The sequence below is a fragment of the Acomys minous genome (genome assembly GCF_964271855.1).
Source record: "Acomys minous genome assembly, chromosome: 11".
NCBI lineage: Eukaryota > Metazoa > Chordata > Mammalia > Rodentia > Muridae > Acomys > Acomys minous.
The window spans coordinates 58,553,260-58,569,884 of NC_140492.1; the positions used below are offsets into that span (position 1 = coordinate 58,553,260).

The 16,625-nt window shown below is 46.9% G+C and overlaps 1 protein-coding gene across 1 annotated transcript in view; it reads right to left on the reverse strand.

The window, feature by feature from the left end:
* Positions 1 to 3,540: 3,540 nt before the first annotated feature.
* The window catches only part of LMLN (leishmanolysin like peptidase), a 53,259-nt gene continuing 40,174 nt past the window's right edge, over positions 3,541 to 16,625 (reverse strand). Inside the window, exons 14-17 of the mRNA XM_084802148.1 lie at positions 15,226 to 15,385; positions 13,083 to 13,213; positions 10,365 to 10,575; positions 3,541 to 7,659 (exon numbers count right to left, since the gene is read on the reverse strand). Of these exons, the coding sequence (XP_084658274.1) occupies positions 7,559 to 7,659; positions 10,365 to 10,575; positions 13,083 to 13,213; positions 15,226 to 15,385 (603 nt within the window). The 3' untranslated portion in view covers positions 3,541 to 7,558. The remainder of the gene's footprint in view (positions 7,660 to 10,364; positions 10,576 to 13,082; positions 13,214 to 15,225; positions 15,386 to 16,625) is intronic.

A 16,625-nucleotide genomic window follows, 5' to 3' on the forward strand; every position in this document is an offset into this window, starting at 1 on the left:
TTCCACCAACGGGAAAACTGCTTGGTTTATAACTTTCTTTGTTCTGGTGCTGAACCTTCATTAAACTGTTACCATGGTAACACATGGTACTGGGGAGTGACCTGCATTTCTGTTCCCTGGCCACAGTCACTCATATTTGCCTCCACAATAAACTTTCTTATTCCCTTTGAGGTAAGAGCTGTGTCTTTGTGTTAATGGTCACCACACTAAACCATCTCTTTTGCCAAAAAGCTACATATTAAACCTTCACTATTCCTCAGACTGCATTCCTGATAGACAGAGGTCTCCTTCCTGGCAGCCGGAGCCCAGCATCTCACCTCACAGTGGAGGCTAAGTGTGTTGCACACTCTGGATGTGGCTGCCTCTCTGTTCTCAGTCGGTCCAGTCTCTTCTCTCTGGAGACTCTGCTATAGTTTGCACCGGGAAGGTCCCATGAGCCTCACAGGCCAACAGCTCAGTCCTCAGCCTTGGCACTTTAGGCAACTGATGTGGTCAGGGGATTGTGAATTAACAGAGAAGTCAACTGGGTCCTCAGTCAGTCCTGGGACTGAGTCCATCACTGGGAAAGCCTCTCATCTGCCTCGGTACAGGGCTGTGGCCGGCAGACATTTCACCTCACCAGAACGCTATCCCCAAGCATTAAGGAACACTTACACAGTCTTTCTCCTTAGCTTTCTTAAGCTGGCTGTGAGAAACACAGCAGACAGTCACACACTCAGTCATGTCTCATCACACTTTCATGTATTTGGAGACTGAAAATCCACGGCAAAGCATTTGAGTCAAGTTCCTGGACCATTTTTAGAGTAGGGACAAGTTCATAAAGACATCATAATTTAGAGAATTAAGTTATGCAAACAATTAGAGATTCTGATCTAATATTCGAGGAAAGCTGGGGGTGGGTCTGCAGAGTTGGTAAACTGAACAATTCCTAAACTGGAAACACTAACACGCGTATGAAGTCCTTCCTGACAACGGCACGGGTCGGGCTAGGAACCATGGAAGTGTAACCCCAGAGTCAGCCTGACTTCCTGTGGGCAGTCAGTCAGGAGTGGCCCAGCTGTCCCAGGCACTCGGAGCCGCTGGGCAGCTGTGGTGAGGCAGTCACACCCACTGGTCTTTGTGATTACCTACCTGCAGAGGTTTATGCATCCTGGGTCAAATCCGTCAGACTCTTCCCACGAACACCAGTGAGTGTGCACACACGAGGGTCCTCCTTCAGCCTGGAGCACTTGTGATGTGCAGCAGGAGAGACCTAAGGCGGGGGAACGAGGAGCTGCACGGAGGCTGTGATTTGAGTAGTTTCACTAAGGCGCCGTTACAAAGCTGTTGAGTCCCTAATGTCTACTGAGATTGGAACAAGTATCTGGGCTGGCTGGCACTGAGTGCTAATATATACTGAATCTAAGATATAAAAGCCTGCATGTGGAGGTCAGAGGGCAGCGTTCAGGAGCTGTTTCTCCCCTTCTACCATATGGGTCTTGGGAAGTGAACAGTTTGTGGCAGCAAACCACTGAACTATCCATACCTGCCCCACATCACATATTTATTTTTATTTATTTATTTGTTGTTGTTGTTGGTTTTTCATGACAGGGCTTCTCTGTGTTATCTTGGCTGTCCTGGACTCACTTTGTAGACCAGGCTGACCTTGAATTCACAATGATCCGCCTGCCTCTGCCTCCCGATTTTTTTTTTTTAAGATTTCTTTATGGGCTGGAGAGATGGCTCAGAGGTTAAGAGCACTGGCTGTTCTTCCAAAGGTCCTGGGTTCAATTCCCAGTAACCATATGATGGCTTATAACCATCTATAATGAAATCTGGTGCCCTCTTCTGGCCTGCTGGCTCACATGCAGGCCACATACTGTATAAATAATAAATAAATCTTTAAAAAATTTATTTATTATGTATACAGTGTTCTGCCTGCATGTATACCTGCACACCTGAAGAGGGCACCAGATCTCATTATAGATGGCTGTGAGCCACCATGGGGTTGCTAGGATTGAACTCAGGACCTTTGGAAGAGCATGCAGTGCTCTTAACCTCTGAGCCATCTCTCCAGCCCCACATCGCATATTTAAAATACCTGATTTATTCTGAAATGTTCTACTCTCAGGACTGCCTTGAGATTGCTACATCTCTAACATGGCCTCCCAAGTGCAGAGATTACGGGTGGGCCTCACCTAGCTGAACATTTGTGTATGGTGTGCATGAGGGATGTGATCATGTCTGTGCATGTGCAATTGGGGGCCAGAGGGAGCTGTCAAGTGTCTTCCTCCATTTCTCTCCACCTTTTTGTGTGTGTTTAATATGCATGCCCCGTGGGAGGGCAGGTGTCCTCGGAGGCCATAAGGGGCTTTGGAGTCTCTAGAGTGTGGCCCACCCCTTAACTGAGGTCCTGGGTATTGAACAAGCAAGTGCTCTTACTCTCTGTATTCCCCTCTCTAGCTGCCCTAGTTTTGGGGACCCTCTCACTGTAACTGGAGCCCTCCTATGAGCCCCTCAGATCCTCCTGTGTCTGCCTTCCCAACCCTGGGGCTGCAGGTTTGTGACACCAAGCTTGCTATTTCATGTAGGTGCTGGGGTCCAAGCTCAGAGCCTCGTGATTGCACGGTGAACACTGTACTGAAGGAGCCACATCCCTGGGCCCTTATTCTGGAAACTTTAAACTTGAACCTTCAGTGGAACCATAAAAGTTGTTTCCTTCATAAAAAAAAAAAATCACTGAGCTGGGCATAGTGGTGCATTTCTATAATCCTAATATTTAAGAGGTGGAGACGGGAGGATCAGGAGCTCGAGGCCAGCTTGGGTTACAGGAGACCTAGTCAAAACAAAGGAAAATCTGTGAGAAAGGCTGTGGATGAAAAGAGTAAAATCTGTAACAGGGTTCTCTAAGTGAGCTATTTTATGACCACACTGAAGGAGAAGACGATAAAACACTACGAACCTTACTGTCAGCGTGATGAGCAAATAGAATTTATTGTTTGTAGTCATGGGTACTTATATGAAATAGTTAGAGCTTTAAAAAGAATCTAAAGATTATTAGGAAATCCCCATACAGCTCTCTGCTCAATAACGAGAATCTGATCAGCTGCACAAGCACTTGGCTGTGTGTCATAGCAGATCAGCTCCAAGTGCATACTGGGAAGGCAGGTCCAGGCCCATGGGGGGGAAGGATGCTCGCTTATACTCACATGTGAGTTATCCAGAAGTTGCTCTCCATCACGATGGCCACAGGGTTTGCACTATGTGGCTCAGGTCGGTCATGGAGCGAAGCTCCTGGGCCGCAGCAGCAGCAGCAGCAGGAGCAGCAGCAGGGGTCACAGTGTTCTGGAGAGATCTGTCTGGTCTGCTTTCTTCCCAGCTCAGTTCTTCAAGGGCTGTCCCTGTCCCTGTAGCTGTCCACATGACCTGCCCCACTCTGGATGTGCGACAGCTTTGCTCACACGTACATAAATCTTTCCCCAGTAGAGTTCATGACTACGTTTGTGTTTCTTATCTAGGCTTTAAAAAGTTAATGGTGTTTAGGTAAAGAGAAGCTACAAGTCAGTTTCCATTTTTATTAAAGTTGTGTTCTTCTAAGGAATATATTACACTTCAAGTTCACCACCATAAAGACTAATATTTAAATCTACTTTACTTATTAAAAATGTAAACATAAAAGAATTTCCTCTCCAGTCCCAACCTAATTTTAAAAAGAAAACAACAACAACAAACAAACAAAAAAAAAAACAACCCTTCTTTCCAGGTCAACTCTTTCTTCAGAATGAACAGCGCAGACTTCAGCAAAGCCTGTCAGTCCTCCAGGGCAGGGGCAAAGGTCACGGCAGGGAGAACTGTACCCACGTGAAGCCGGCTGTAGGCCTTTGAGAGATGTCCATCGCCTGCAGGGCCCACTTGGCTGTCTTTGGAGACGGTCTTTGGAGCCGCTGTTCATGTGGCTTCTAATCACAAGGCTGGGCAAGGCATGGAACACAGAACGCAGGCTGGAGACTCCGGGAGGCTGAGCGTGCCCAGCAGTGACCTAGCCCTCAGCAAGTGTTAGCGTGTAAAGATTCGGAACCACCCAGCGGTTTTATACGTGGCTGCATTCGGGAAATTTTCTTCTTTATTTCGGGGATGGGGTGGTGGCGAAGCAGGACTGAGATAGTGTCTCTCTCTGTAGCCCAGGCTGCTCCTAAAATGACAATCCTCCTGCCTCTATCTCCCGAGTGCTGGGATTACAGGCGTGGCCTGATTACAGGCTTAATCTGTAATTCTAATATTGAAGAGAACGCTGATAACATTTCACGAAATACTCTGATATACTTAATTGTATCTTCCTAAAGCTACTTACAACCCATACAATTATATCTTTAAATCTCAATAAACTCTAAGCCATCTTAGGCTGAAAACTAATGCTAAGCATAATTTGTAACATTTTTAGAGTGCCCATTTGGTCTTAAAAAATATAAGAATACTATAGGGAGAACGTGAGGATTACTGGAAGGATGCTGTGCAGGAGAAAACTGGAGGAGTCAACACACAGACTATCAAACGCTGCCCAGCTCCTTTCCTGCCTCTGCCCAAGGCCCCTCACATGGCTTTGCTTCCTTCCTGTGAATTCTGGGAAAACCTGAGACAAGTCACTTGGTATGTTGGACACCCAGGACCTTAAAACACTTCCAACGCCCTGTTTGAACTGAACACCGAGGTAGTCAGTTTTTATAAGCACTTGACCTGATTCAGGAAGGGACTCCAGTCAGCTGCCCCCGACCCCTCGTCTCCTTCCTGCCCCTCCTCACTTCCACTCGGAGCACCCTGCCTGGGTCCTTCCAGGGGCCACTGGTTTTGTCCTTGCGACGTGAGAGGGCTAATCCGCCACAGACCACTAGTGTGAAGGCTGCTTCAAAATTCTACAGCTAATTCTGCACCGGAAGCTCAGACTGCAGGAGCCATTCCTTTGTTGCCATATCCTAAGTGATGACAATGAGCCCCTTACTCTGGGTGACCGACTTAGTCTTGCTAAGCACACTATGTGGGCGCTGGCCTCACTGAGAAGGAAGGGACAAAGCAGCATAGCTGGTGACACTCTGTGGAGTTCAGTGTTTTCTTGACACCGGCTGCATTAAGTTTCACGTTTGTGCAGAGGAAACGCTGGGACACCACATTCCAAGCTTAATAAATATAAACCTCCCCCCCAAAAAAAGTAATCTGTAACATTTTCTCCAGAAAGTCATTAGTGCAAATATAATTATATTAATTAAAAAGTAAAGCAAAAATATACTTCAAGTATAAAAAGCACCATGCTTGGAAACAATACTACCTAAATGGCATTGCTGCACAACAGTCGAGATGTTGTCAAGCCATCATAGACTCCACAGCTGTTTTTGGTGAAATTCTTTATACGTTTTATAGGACGATTCATAGTCATCATAGGTATGCAGGCTTAATGTGCATTTCATTCATTCTTCTTCTTCTTTTTAAAGGCAGCTTCATCTCACTATGTATCCCTGGCTGGTCTGGAACTTGCTTTGTAGACCCGACTGGCCTTCTACTCAGATATCCACTAGCCTCTGTCTCCCAAGTGCTAGGACTAAAGGCATGTGCCACCACGCCCAGAATATTGTATATTTCTTTAAAAACATACTTGCGTTTCTCTCGCTTTGTACAACTTAAAGAGTACAGAACGCTGGCAAAACACGGAGTGCTGGTTGCAGACCAGGACTTCCTTTTAGCTGAGGGTGGCGGAGGGTAGGACCCTCAGCTTTGCACAATGTTGAACACCTCCAACTTATACTGCAAGCAAGTGCGTCCCTTAAGGTTCTGCCTTTGAACAAAGGGCGAGGCTCCTGCAGTGCCACAGAGAGTTGCAGCTACTACTTAGCACCACGGTGTTTCCCTCCCCTATGTGATTCCTTTCCTTTCTCTCCTCCCCGAGCAGTGTTTCACACAGCCAGAACTGGCTGCAAATTCAAGTTCCCTATAGAGCTGAGAATGGCCTTGAACTCATGATCCTCCTGCGTCTACTTGCCAAGAGCTGGGATTCCAGGCCACCATGCTCAGCTTTACTTGTACACTTCTTAAACAGAGCACTCAACAGCTGGATGCTGAATGGAACTCGGGGAGGAAGAGGAGTGTGTCTAAATGTCATGTTTCATCTGAAAAATTGTTTTACATTTATTTGCGCATGTGTGCCTGTGTGTGTGTGTGTATTTGTGTGTGTGTGTGTGTGTGTGTGTGTGTGTGTGTGTGTGCGTGCCTGCCTGTGTGTGTCAGAGGCTAGTCTCCTTTTTCTTGCATGTGGTCTCCAGGAATCAGACTCAGGATATCAGGCTTGGCAGTAAGTGCCTTTGCCACCGAGCTAGCTCGCTGGTCCTGAAGGCTGTGTTTACAGCCCTACAGGAACTGATTATCTTTAGGGAGAAAAACAGGACATCGCTTCTAATCAAAGGATTTCAAAGTTGAGTTACTAGAGGGTTGGTAAGCTCTGCTACATGAGAGAACTGTGTCACAGAATCCACGTGGTGCAGAGTGTCAAACGTGGGGGCAAACGGACATTTAAACAAAGGTCAAACAGTCAAGGATGGCCCTATGGGCAGGCTGGACGCCAAGCTTACATTTTGCTGTTAGGAAGCAATTCAGGTCACCTTGTCTTAACTGAGGTTTTCTTCTTCTCCATGAAATAACTTTCCAATATTAGCAGTTCTTCTGTAGCAGCTGAGCAGTCTTGTAAGTACCTGTATGCCAGTCCAGGTACGAACCTTAAAGTTTACAGAGGCCAGAGAGGCCCAGCTGGGTTTGGTGGATTACAGCTGGTCTGAACATTACCGGACGCACACACAGTCATGGGGCCTTCTGTTTGCACAATTTCAACACTCTTACAGTGCACTGCACTTCACGCTCTCCCACGGTTTTCCACGTTGCTATGAAATGAAGCGGGCGCTGAGCTCAGCTGGAGACGGCTGAGGACTGAGGCTAACAACACACTGACAGCGAAGGCTCAGCGAAGGGCCACACAGCCGGCAGGAAAGGCAAACGCGCTCAAGCCAGAAGCGTTAGCAACACGGAACTGACAAGCAGCATGACGGTGTGAGTGGTTCGTGTCCAGGTGTTCATTTAAAACGTGTGCAATGGTGACACGGGAGACATGAGCATTTCTGTACTTGGGAGGACAGGATCCTCAGCTTAAGCTCTGCAGGGCTCCACCAGCTGAGTGACCTTGGTGCTCATGGACTTTCAGTTAACGCAAAAGCTGAGGTATGTGACCTTGGCAAGTTCCACCATCCGCCCCGCATTCGAAGGAGAGCTGCCAGGAGATTGCACATCTGTAAACTAAGGAGCCTTGGGCACTTGTACCCTCCTCCCCACGATCCGAGGGGGCTGCATGGCTGGTGAGGAGCGGCTGCCAAGGAGCTATACACTTCACAGTCCTACTGCGGTCAGCACTTCCAAGCCAGAGGTCGGGATGCCACCTCTGCCGTCGGCATGGCACCATCTGCATGGGTGGGCGCTCACCCAGGTTTTGTGCTTTGTTCATGGGAACATGACAAAACTGTCATCTTGAGAATTTGCTTTTCCGTTCCTAGTGCCACACACACAGAAGAAATCCAGCCAGCAGAGGAAACAGATTGCCTAGGAGGAGCCAGAGCGTGGCCACCAGACTGGAAGAACAGGAGCAGAGATCTAGGGTAGAAAACAAAACAGGCACGTGTCTGCGGTTAGAGCATCCCAGTACTGAGCGGTGAGCAAGGACCACCTTTAGAGAGAGGGAGGAAGAGCGCCTAGAGCTACGGCTCAGTGGTAGAGCACTTGCCCTGTGTGCCTGAGGCTGTGTGTTCAATCCCCAGTCCTCCATAAACAGGGCATGCTGTGCACCCCTGTGATCCAGGAGGTCACTACAGAAAGCTCCAGGCCACCTTGGGTGACAGAGGGAGACCCTGTACAGACCCTGTTTTACACTCAGTTCTCTGCTGCTTCTTGCCCAAGCACAGGCAGCCATCCTCCTGGGTTTGTTGTGCAGTGTGGCTTTGTGATACTCCTTGGCTCCCAACTGCCAGTGCATCTTTTCCCACAGAGCTGTCCCACTTATAGAAACATTCACCTATAAACTGAATGACACCCTCATTTTTTTTTTTTTTTTGATACAGGGTTTCTCTATGTAGCCTTGACTGTCCTGGAACTCACTCTGTAGACCAGGCTGGCCTCGAACTCACAGAGATCCTCCTGCCTCTGCCTCCTAAGTGCTGGGATTCAAAGCATGTACCATGACAACCTGGTGACACACACTCCTTTTAAACAAACCATGGTGGGTTGAACAGATGGCTCAGCGGTTAAGAGCACTGGCTGTTCTTCCAGTAGACCTGTGTTCAGTTCCCAGGGGACCCAACACCCTTACACAGACAGACATACAGGCAAAGACACCAATGTACATTAAAAAGACTGTAGAGCATGAGAGGGTGGGGGGAAGCCAGGGTTACACAGAAAAACCCTGTCAAAAACCAAAACCAAAACCAACCAACCAAACAGACTGACTGTGGAACTTGCATTTAACTGATTAAAAAAAAAAAAAACCGACAGTTGGGAAAAACAGCATTTATAATATTCAAAAATGCTACCTTGCTGTCAAATCACTCCGACCATAAAGTCACTTTAAGTTAAGGATTCACAAATTCTGCGCTTAGCGCTCAGTGTGAACACCATCAGTGTGGACAGCCTTCTGAAGCCAACCCTTCCAACCTCCTGCTGGTTCTAGAGGAGGCACTGGGGTGTATCGCCTCACAACAGCAACTAGTCTCACGGAATGAATGCGGGCACTGACCATCCCTAATCCAAAGACCCGAAATACAAAGTGTTCTCAGACAGACATGACTTCACTCATGGAAAATTCCATATCTGACCTGACCAAAACACAGGCGCACCAAAAATACTGTATCAAATTACTCTCAGGGCATGTGCACAAAGCACAAAGCACACAGAAATGTCAGTACGTCGGTGTCTTTACATTTAGGTCTCAAAGACAGCTCACTAGTATATTGCAAACATTCCCAAATCATAAAACCCCTGAATTCCAAAACAATTCTATTTCCAGATATTTCGGATGAGAGCAGTCTGCCACCCTGAGTACTCTTCAGTGAGAGCTGTCTCGTCCTTACAACCCAATGCCTTTCTCGTTTTGTATGTGCATTTGTGTCTCGGGCACTTTTCTCCTCTTTGTAGGTGCCAATCCCTTTTTGCGCTGTGTATGCAGACACATTTAAAGGTGTACACATATAAAGGTGCACGGAAGCCAGAGGCTGCCGCTGGGCTTCCTTTCTTTTTCTTTTTCTGTTTTTTTTTTTTTTTCTAGACAGGGTTTCTCTGTGTAGTCTTGGCTGTTCTAGACTTGCTTTGTAGACTAGGCTGGCCTCAAACTCAGTGATCCACCTGCCTCTGCCTCCCAAGTGCTGGGATTAAAGGTGTGTGCCACCACGCCTGGCGAGTTTCCCTTCCTGTACACTTCTGAGATGCGCTTTCTCAGTGACCTGAAGTTCACTGAATGGCTAGGCTGCTGACCAGGGAGCCCGTAGAGTCTTCCTGACTCCACTGCAAAGAGCTGGGGTTACAGGCAAGCACTACCATGCCTGGCTTCTTATGTAAGTCTTGGGGATTTGAACTCAGGCCCTCCTGCTTTGAAAGCAAGTATTTTACCCACTGACCCATCTTCCAGACTCCGTTTTGAGTGTCTCACCCAATTATAACTAAAATATATTTTGCTTCTTTTTGCATTTGGTAAGCAGAATTTTGTTCACTCTTAGTTTCAAAAAGAGGAGGTGTAAGAGCCACTGCCATGGCCTTGAGAGGGTTGCCGGGGTCTTCCCCCAGAGCGGCCTTGAGAGGGTTGCTGGGGTCTTCCCCCAGAGTGGCCTTGAGAGGGTTTCCGGGGTCTTCCCCCAGAGCGGCCTTGAGAGGGTTTCCGGGGTCTTCCCCCAGAGTGGCCTTGAGAGGGTTGCCAGGGGTCTTCCCCCAGGGCCTTCCTCATCCTTGCTCTTTACCAGCAGGATTTTCCTAAAGAACCTCAAATTAGAGGAAAAGGAGCCCAGTGGTTGTGGTGGTGGTGCACACCTTTAATCCTAGCATCCAGGATGCAGAAGCAGGTGTGTCTCTGTGAGTTCAGGCCAGTCTGGTCTACAGAGTGAGTTCAAGGACAGTCAGGGCTACACAGAAAAACTCTGCCTCAGAAAAATAAAGGGTGTGTGTGTGTGTGTGTGTGTGTGTGTGCGCGCGCGCGCGCGCGCGCGCGCATATGTGTGTGTCAGAGCATGGCCTGCTGGAACCCTCCTTTCAGTATCGTGTGAGGAACAGCTCACTTTACTCTTCCCCATTCCTCCAATTGCCAAGGGTACACTCACCCAGAGGAAGGGCTCCGGTCAGGTTAGCAGCTGGAGGGTCAGTCTCTGGCGGACACTGCTCACAGAAGTCCCAGCAGGAAGGGCACAGCAGGTTCCCATTGTGAATCCAGCCGTTCATCTGAATGCGCACAGCGAGGACCTGCCCAGCGCGGCTACACAGATATGAGGAATCTTGAACCCAAACCTTCAGACCTTGAGGCGAGCAAGAAACCTTCGAATAGGGAGAAGAATTAAGTCAGCAAGAGTCTGTTTGTTTTTCTTCTTTTTCTTTCTCTTTTGGCTTTTTTGAGACAGGGTTTCTCTGCATAGCTCTGGCTGTCCTGGAACTCATTGTGTAGATCAGTCTGGCCTTGAACTCACAGAGATATGCCTGCCTTTGCTTCTTAAGGGCTGTGATTAAAGGCGTGTGCCACCACTGCCCAGTTTAGCTCAGCTCTTGTAGCTAACACAGCACTAGGAATGTTTATAGTTCAGGTCTGAGGATCTCCTCCTCCTCCTCCTCCTCCTCCTCCTCCTTCTTCTTTCTCCTCCTCCTCCTTCTTCTGATTTATTTATGTATACAGTGTTCTGCCAGCAAGTACACCTACACGCCAGGAGAGGGGGCCAGATCTCATTATAGATGGTTGTGAGCCACCATGTGGTTGCTGGGAATTGAACTCAGGGCCTTTGGAAGAACAGGCAGTGCTCTTAACCTCTGAGCCATCTCTCCAGCCCTGGATCACATTCTTCTATAATGTCCTGGTTAGTTTAATGTCAACTTAACATAAGCTAGAGTCATTTGAGAACATGCCTCTAAAAGATTAGCCTATAGGCAAGTCTGTCTGGCATGGCACTTTCTGGATTATTGAATTGTGTGGGAGAGACATGGCTACTGTGGGGGATGCCAATGCTGGGCAGATGGGGTGGAGTTGTATAAGAAGCCAGGCTGAGGCAGTCATGAGAAACAAGCCAGTAGGCAGCACTCCTCCAAGTTGTTCCTGCCTCTAGGTTCTTGCCCTGAGTTCCTGTCTCCAGGTTCCTGCCCTGAGTTCCTACCTCCAGGTTCCTTCTCTGAGTTCCTGCCTCCAGGTTCCTTCTCTGAGTTCCTGCCTCCAGGTTCCTACCTCCTGAGTTCCTGCCCTGAGTTTCCCCACTAATAGAGAAGGACCTGAAAGTTGTAAACTGAAATAAACTAAACTGCTTCCTCCCCAGGTTGGTTTTTTTGGTTTCTTTGCTTTGTTTTTCGAGACAGGATTCCTCTGTATAGCCTTGGCTGTCCCAGACTTTTTTGTAGACCTTGAACTCACTGGGATTGGCCTGCCACTGCCTCCTTGAGTGCTGGGATTAAAGGCGTGTGCCACCATGCCTCGCTCCAGGTTGTTTTTTGTCATGGTGTTTTGTCACAGCCATGGACACTAACTATGGAAAACTCATCAGTTCAGTGTTCTCCATTCACAGAACTCCTGGGTCTAGACCTGTTCTCTGTTTGTTTGTTTGGTTTGGTTTTTTGAGACAGGGTTTCTCTGTGTAGCCCTGGCTGTCCTGGACTCCCTTTGTAGACCAGGCTGTCCTTGAACTCATAGCAATCTGCCTGCCCCTGCCTCCCGACTGCTGGGATTAAAGGCATGTGCCACTGTGCTGGGCTGGACGTGTTCTTAATACAGGGGCACCCTCATCTAGGGTGAGTGTCTGCTGTACCTTCCCCCTGCTGTGGTGCTGGAGATCAAAGCCAGGTCCTTGAGCATGCAAGGCAAACACTCTCCCACCAAGCTCCACCCTCGGTTTCCTCTAGAAACTTTTTGACATAAAACTGCACATTACTGTCAGGAAACCGTGCTGCTAAGGTCGCAGTCTGCTTCCTCTTCTCTACCTCAGGGAGCTCAGACCCCCACACCCTCTACCTGAAAAATGTCTTGTAGTCCTTCGGGAAATTACAGGTCCAGCCCCCTCTCTCCCAATAGAACCTGTTCAGCAATCACTTGGGCTTCCTGGATGCCTCCCCATGCAAATGAGGCATCTCAGTACCTTAGCCCTTCAGCCAATGACCACTGCCCACCTTGGATATCCACACCTCCTCCCCAAAGCTCTATATAAACCTCATTCACCCCGAATAAAATTGATCTGCCTCCCCACAACTGGGCCCAGAAGGTCGTTTGCATTCATGCTCTTGGGCCAGTGAATCTCAATTTATCGCCTCTGCTCCCTTGTTCCTGAGGACCAGTGGCCAATGACCCCAGGAACAAGGGGGAAGCCACACATTGCCTTACAAAGTATCAAGGACAAAATTACATATTTTCCATTATTTCTTCAGGATTTATGCCCAGAAGTGAAAGGAAAGAACCTGTTAATATATAAATAATCTGCTTTTATTTATTTATTTGAAGACAGGATCTATGTAGCCCTGGCTTGGCCTGGAACTTGCTACGCGGACCAGGCTGGATTTGAACTCACAGAGATCCACCACCCTTTGCCTCTGGAGTGCTGGGATTAAAAACATGCACAACCATGCCTGCTAGCTCAAATTATATAAACTCCAAACAGAAGGTTAAAAGCAATTTCTCTCAAAGAAATGGCAGTATTTTCACAAACCATAGAACTCAAACTAATAATTACAAAACTCAAGTAAGTGAAAGGAATGGCCAGTAAATCACCTATGCAAGCTTTATCAATTACAATCTCAGATAGGAAAACACATGGAATAAAATACATGTTTGGATAGTGGCTGAGGCCCCGGCTTACCTGGTAGCACCCACTCCCCCAGTCTGGGTAACTGAGTTTCCTCTCACACTGCTCCATGACAAACGCTGACTTCTGAAGCAGGCAGACAGAGTGCGGGCCGTACTTCTCTGCACCGTAGTTTTTAAACCTCTCTGAAACAAACACAAACAGTCTTTTCTCACACTGCCTGCGACTACAGAGAACAAGACATCAGGCATTCTACTCATTATTAAACATTGTCCTGGGGAGGCAAAGACAAGAAGATTGCAAACCTGAGGGCAGCCTGGGCTACAGGAGACCCTGGCTTTAACAACAGCAGCACAGGGCTGGAGAGATGGCTCAGAGGTTAAGAGCACTGGCCGTTCTTCCAAAGGTCCTGAGTTCAATTCCCAGCAACCACATGGTGGCTCACAACCATCTATAATGAGATCTAGTGCCTCCTTCTGGCAATCAGGCATACATGCAGGCAGAACACTGTATAAACAATAGCAGCATAAAAGTGGATTTAAAAACCTAACGCGCTGAGGCAGGCCCGGCGCTCACATCTGCAATCCTAGATCTTGGAAGGCAAGGCAGGATGAATGCTGTGTGTTTGAGCCTGTCTCAGAGGGAGACTACCTCCCAGAACAAAAACATATAAACAAATGAAATTTGCCCAGTGGAAAATTTCAAACTGAAAAAGGATAAACAAGACTCCAAATTCAACTGGGATTTCAGAAAAGAATCAGTGTGGGCCCCATGTATCTGGGCTAATTGCACACAGGACCTGGCACTAAAAATCAGGGATTAGATACCAAAACAAGAGTCACCCTCTGGGTGGCCTAAGTAAGGTGTCCCTCTCATGTGACTCAGGAAAGGTTTTTGGAGGTAGTGTCTGGCTGCGTGGTTCAGGCTGGATCTTCCTGCCTCCGCCTCCCACAGGCTGAGATTTTTGTATCTTCAGCTTGTGGTACCTTCTGGAAACTCATCTGCTAGTCACAGGCTAAGCCCATAGCTGCGGATGTGTGGGTGACTGGCCTTTTAGTGCTTTGTAGGCAAAGAGATGGAGTCTTTAGGTTCTAGTTACAGTGTTCTCCTGATGTTTATATGCTGCATTTATGATTTGTATGTACACACGTGTGCCTGACATACGGGTTTGGCCGAGCATACAAGGTGCCTGTGTGAAGGTCAGAGGACAGCTCTGTGCATATGTTCTCTTCTCTCACTTTTACGTGGGTCCTAGAAATCGAACTTAGGTCACCAAGATTAGACGGCAAGTGCTTTTATCTGCTGAATCATTTTGCCAGCCTGAGTTTCATGTTTTATTTTAAAGATTTATTTATTATGTATACAGTGCACATTAGATCTCATTATAGATGGTTGTGAGCCACCGTGTGATTGCTAGGAATTGAACTCAGGGCCTCTGGAAGAGCAGTCAGTGCTCTTAACCACTGAGCTATCTCTCCAGCCCAAGTTTCATGTTTTAAAATATAGAGTTTAAGTAGTCCATTTTGAAATAGTATATATAGAGAAGAATTTTATTTTCTAAAAGTTTTTTTAAAATCTTACTTTTATGAGCTATGAAATGGAAAAAAGCAAAACCAAATCTACATAGCATTTATCTACGAATTTCAAGTCTTTGAAAAGAGTAACAAACGTTGTGCAAAGCAGGGTTCCGCAACTATAATCCAAGCTAAATCTTGAGACCCTGTTCATTTTGTAGTCTCTGTAACCTTCCATACTATAGAGGGCAAAGCCTGAAACATTTGCATTTTTAAAAAGTGGTTGAAGCCAGGTGTGGTAGTGCATGTCTTTAATCTTAGCAGAGGCAGGTGGATTGCTGTGAGTTCAAGGCTAGCCTGGTCTACAAAGTGAGTGTAGAACAGGCAAGGCACCCTGTCTCGAAAAACCAGAAGGAGGGGGAGGAAGAGGAGGAGGAGGAGGAGGAGGAGGAGGAGGAGGAAAGATTTAAGCCAGGTGTGGTGGTGCACATCTTTAATTCTTTAATCCCAGGACTCAGGAAGCAGAAGCAGGCTTATATCTTGAGTTCAAGGCTAGCCTGGTCTACAGAGTTCCAGAACAGCCAAGACTATACAGAAAAAGGCTGTTTCAAAAAAACAAACAAACAAACAACAACAAGAAAAACTGTATGATGTACTCAGCCCTCCATCACTGGACCACTGACCTGGTTGGTTCTCCAGTATCCTACAGTCCGAGCTGCGCTGGTATTCCCCACTTAGGTGCCAGCTGAACTCCTGACTGAAGGGGCAATAGTCAGCGATTTCTACTGACCCCCCATAGTAAGGCAAATCCTCCGCAGCTATTCCGCTGAGTTCATCAAAGTACTGTGAACAAATCACAGGAGGGGAGACAAGTAAGATCAAAGCAAGACCGCAGACAATTACAGCATCCTGCCTGTGCCGTGTGCCATGAAATGGTAGATCAGTCTTCTCCATAAACTGTACAGTAAAGATGATGTAACACGCCACACAGGGTTTCTTCAGGGCACTATAGCTTTAGAAATAAGCAGTAAGATAATTAAGTTACCTATTAAGATGATGAATTTGGTTGTTTTAAAAGGAAGACTTAAAATTGACACTTAATATTTTCCTTCCTTAGCATGAAGTGTTAAACTGGGATATCTGTGGATTATATTGTGTTAGAATGTTTGATCTTTAAAATTGTTTCTGGGCTGGGCATGGTGGCACATATCTTTAATCCCAACACCTGGGAGGCAGAGGCAAGTGGATATCTGTGTGTTCGAGGCCAGCCTGTTCTACACAGTGAGCTCCAGGACAGCCAGGGCTATGTAGAGAGACCCTATCTCAAAAAACAAAACAAAACATTTGCTCTCTGACTTGCTGACTTGAGCTTCATGAAAACAGTTAGAGGAGTTTTGGCTCATATTGGCTTAGAATTTCCAACAATTTTGGAAATGGCCCTCGTCATATTTCTGTCATGTTGTACTCTGTATTTTTATGACATGGCAATTATAAAGTAAAAATATTGATAATTCTGCTACACACTAGAAATGCTGAATATCTTGCAGCAAAGACTGAACTATTTATGTAAAAATAAATGAGCATGTCTACCTCATCAGCATGCATAGCTACCTCGTCAGTGTGCACATCTACATCATCAATGTGCACATCTACATCATCACTGTGCATATCTACATCATCAGTGTGTGCATCTATATCATCAGTATGTGCATCTACCTCATCAGTGTGCACATCTATCTCATCAGCATGTGTATCTACCTCATTAGTGTGCACATCTGTCTCATCAGTGTGCACATCTGTCTCATCAGTGTGCACATCTGTCTCATCAGTATGCACATCTACCTCATTGGTGTGCATATCTACCTCTTCAGTGTGCACATCTACCTCATCTAGTGTGCACATCTACTTCATTAGTGTGCATATTTACTTTAGTCTTTAATAAGTGGTAAAAGTATACACATAGGGAAAACAAAAAACAAAACAAAACTCCAAAACACAATACAACAGAGCCAGGCATGGTGGCACATTCCTTTAATTCCAGCACTTGGGAGATGACGGCAGGTGGATCTGTGGTGTATGTAGT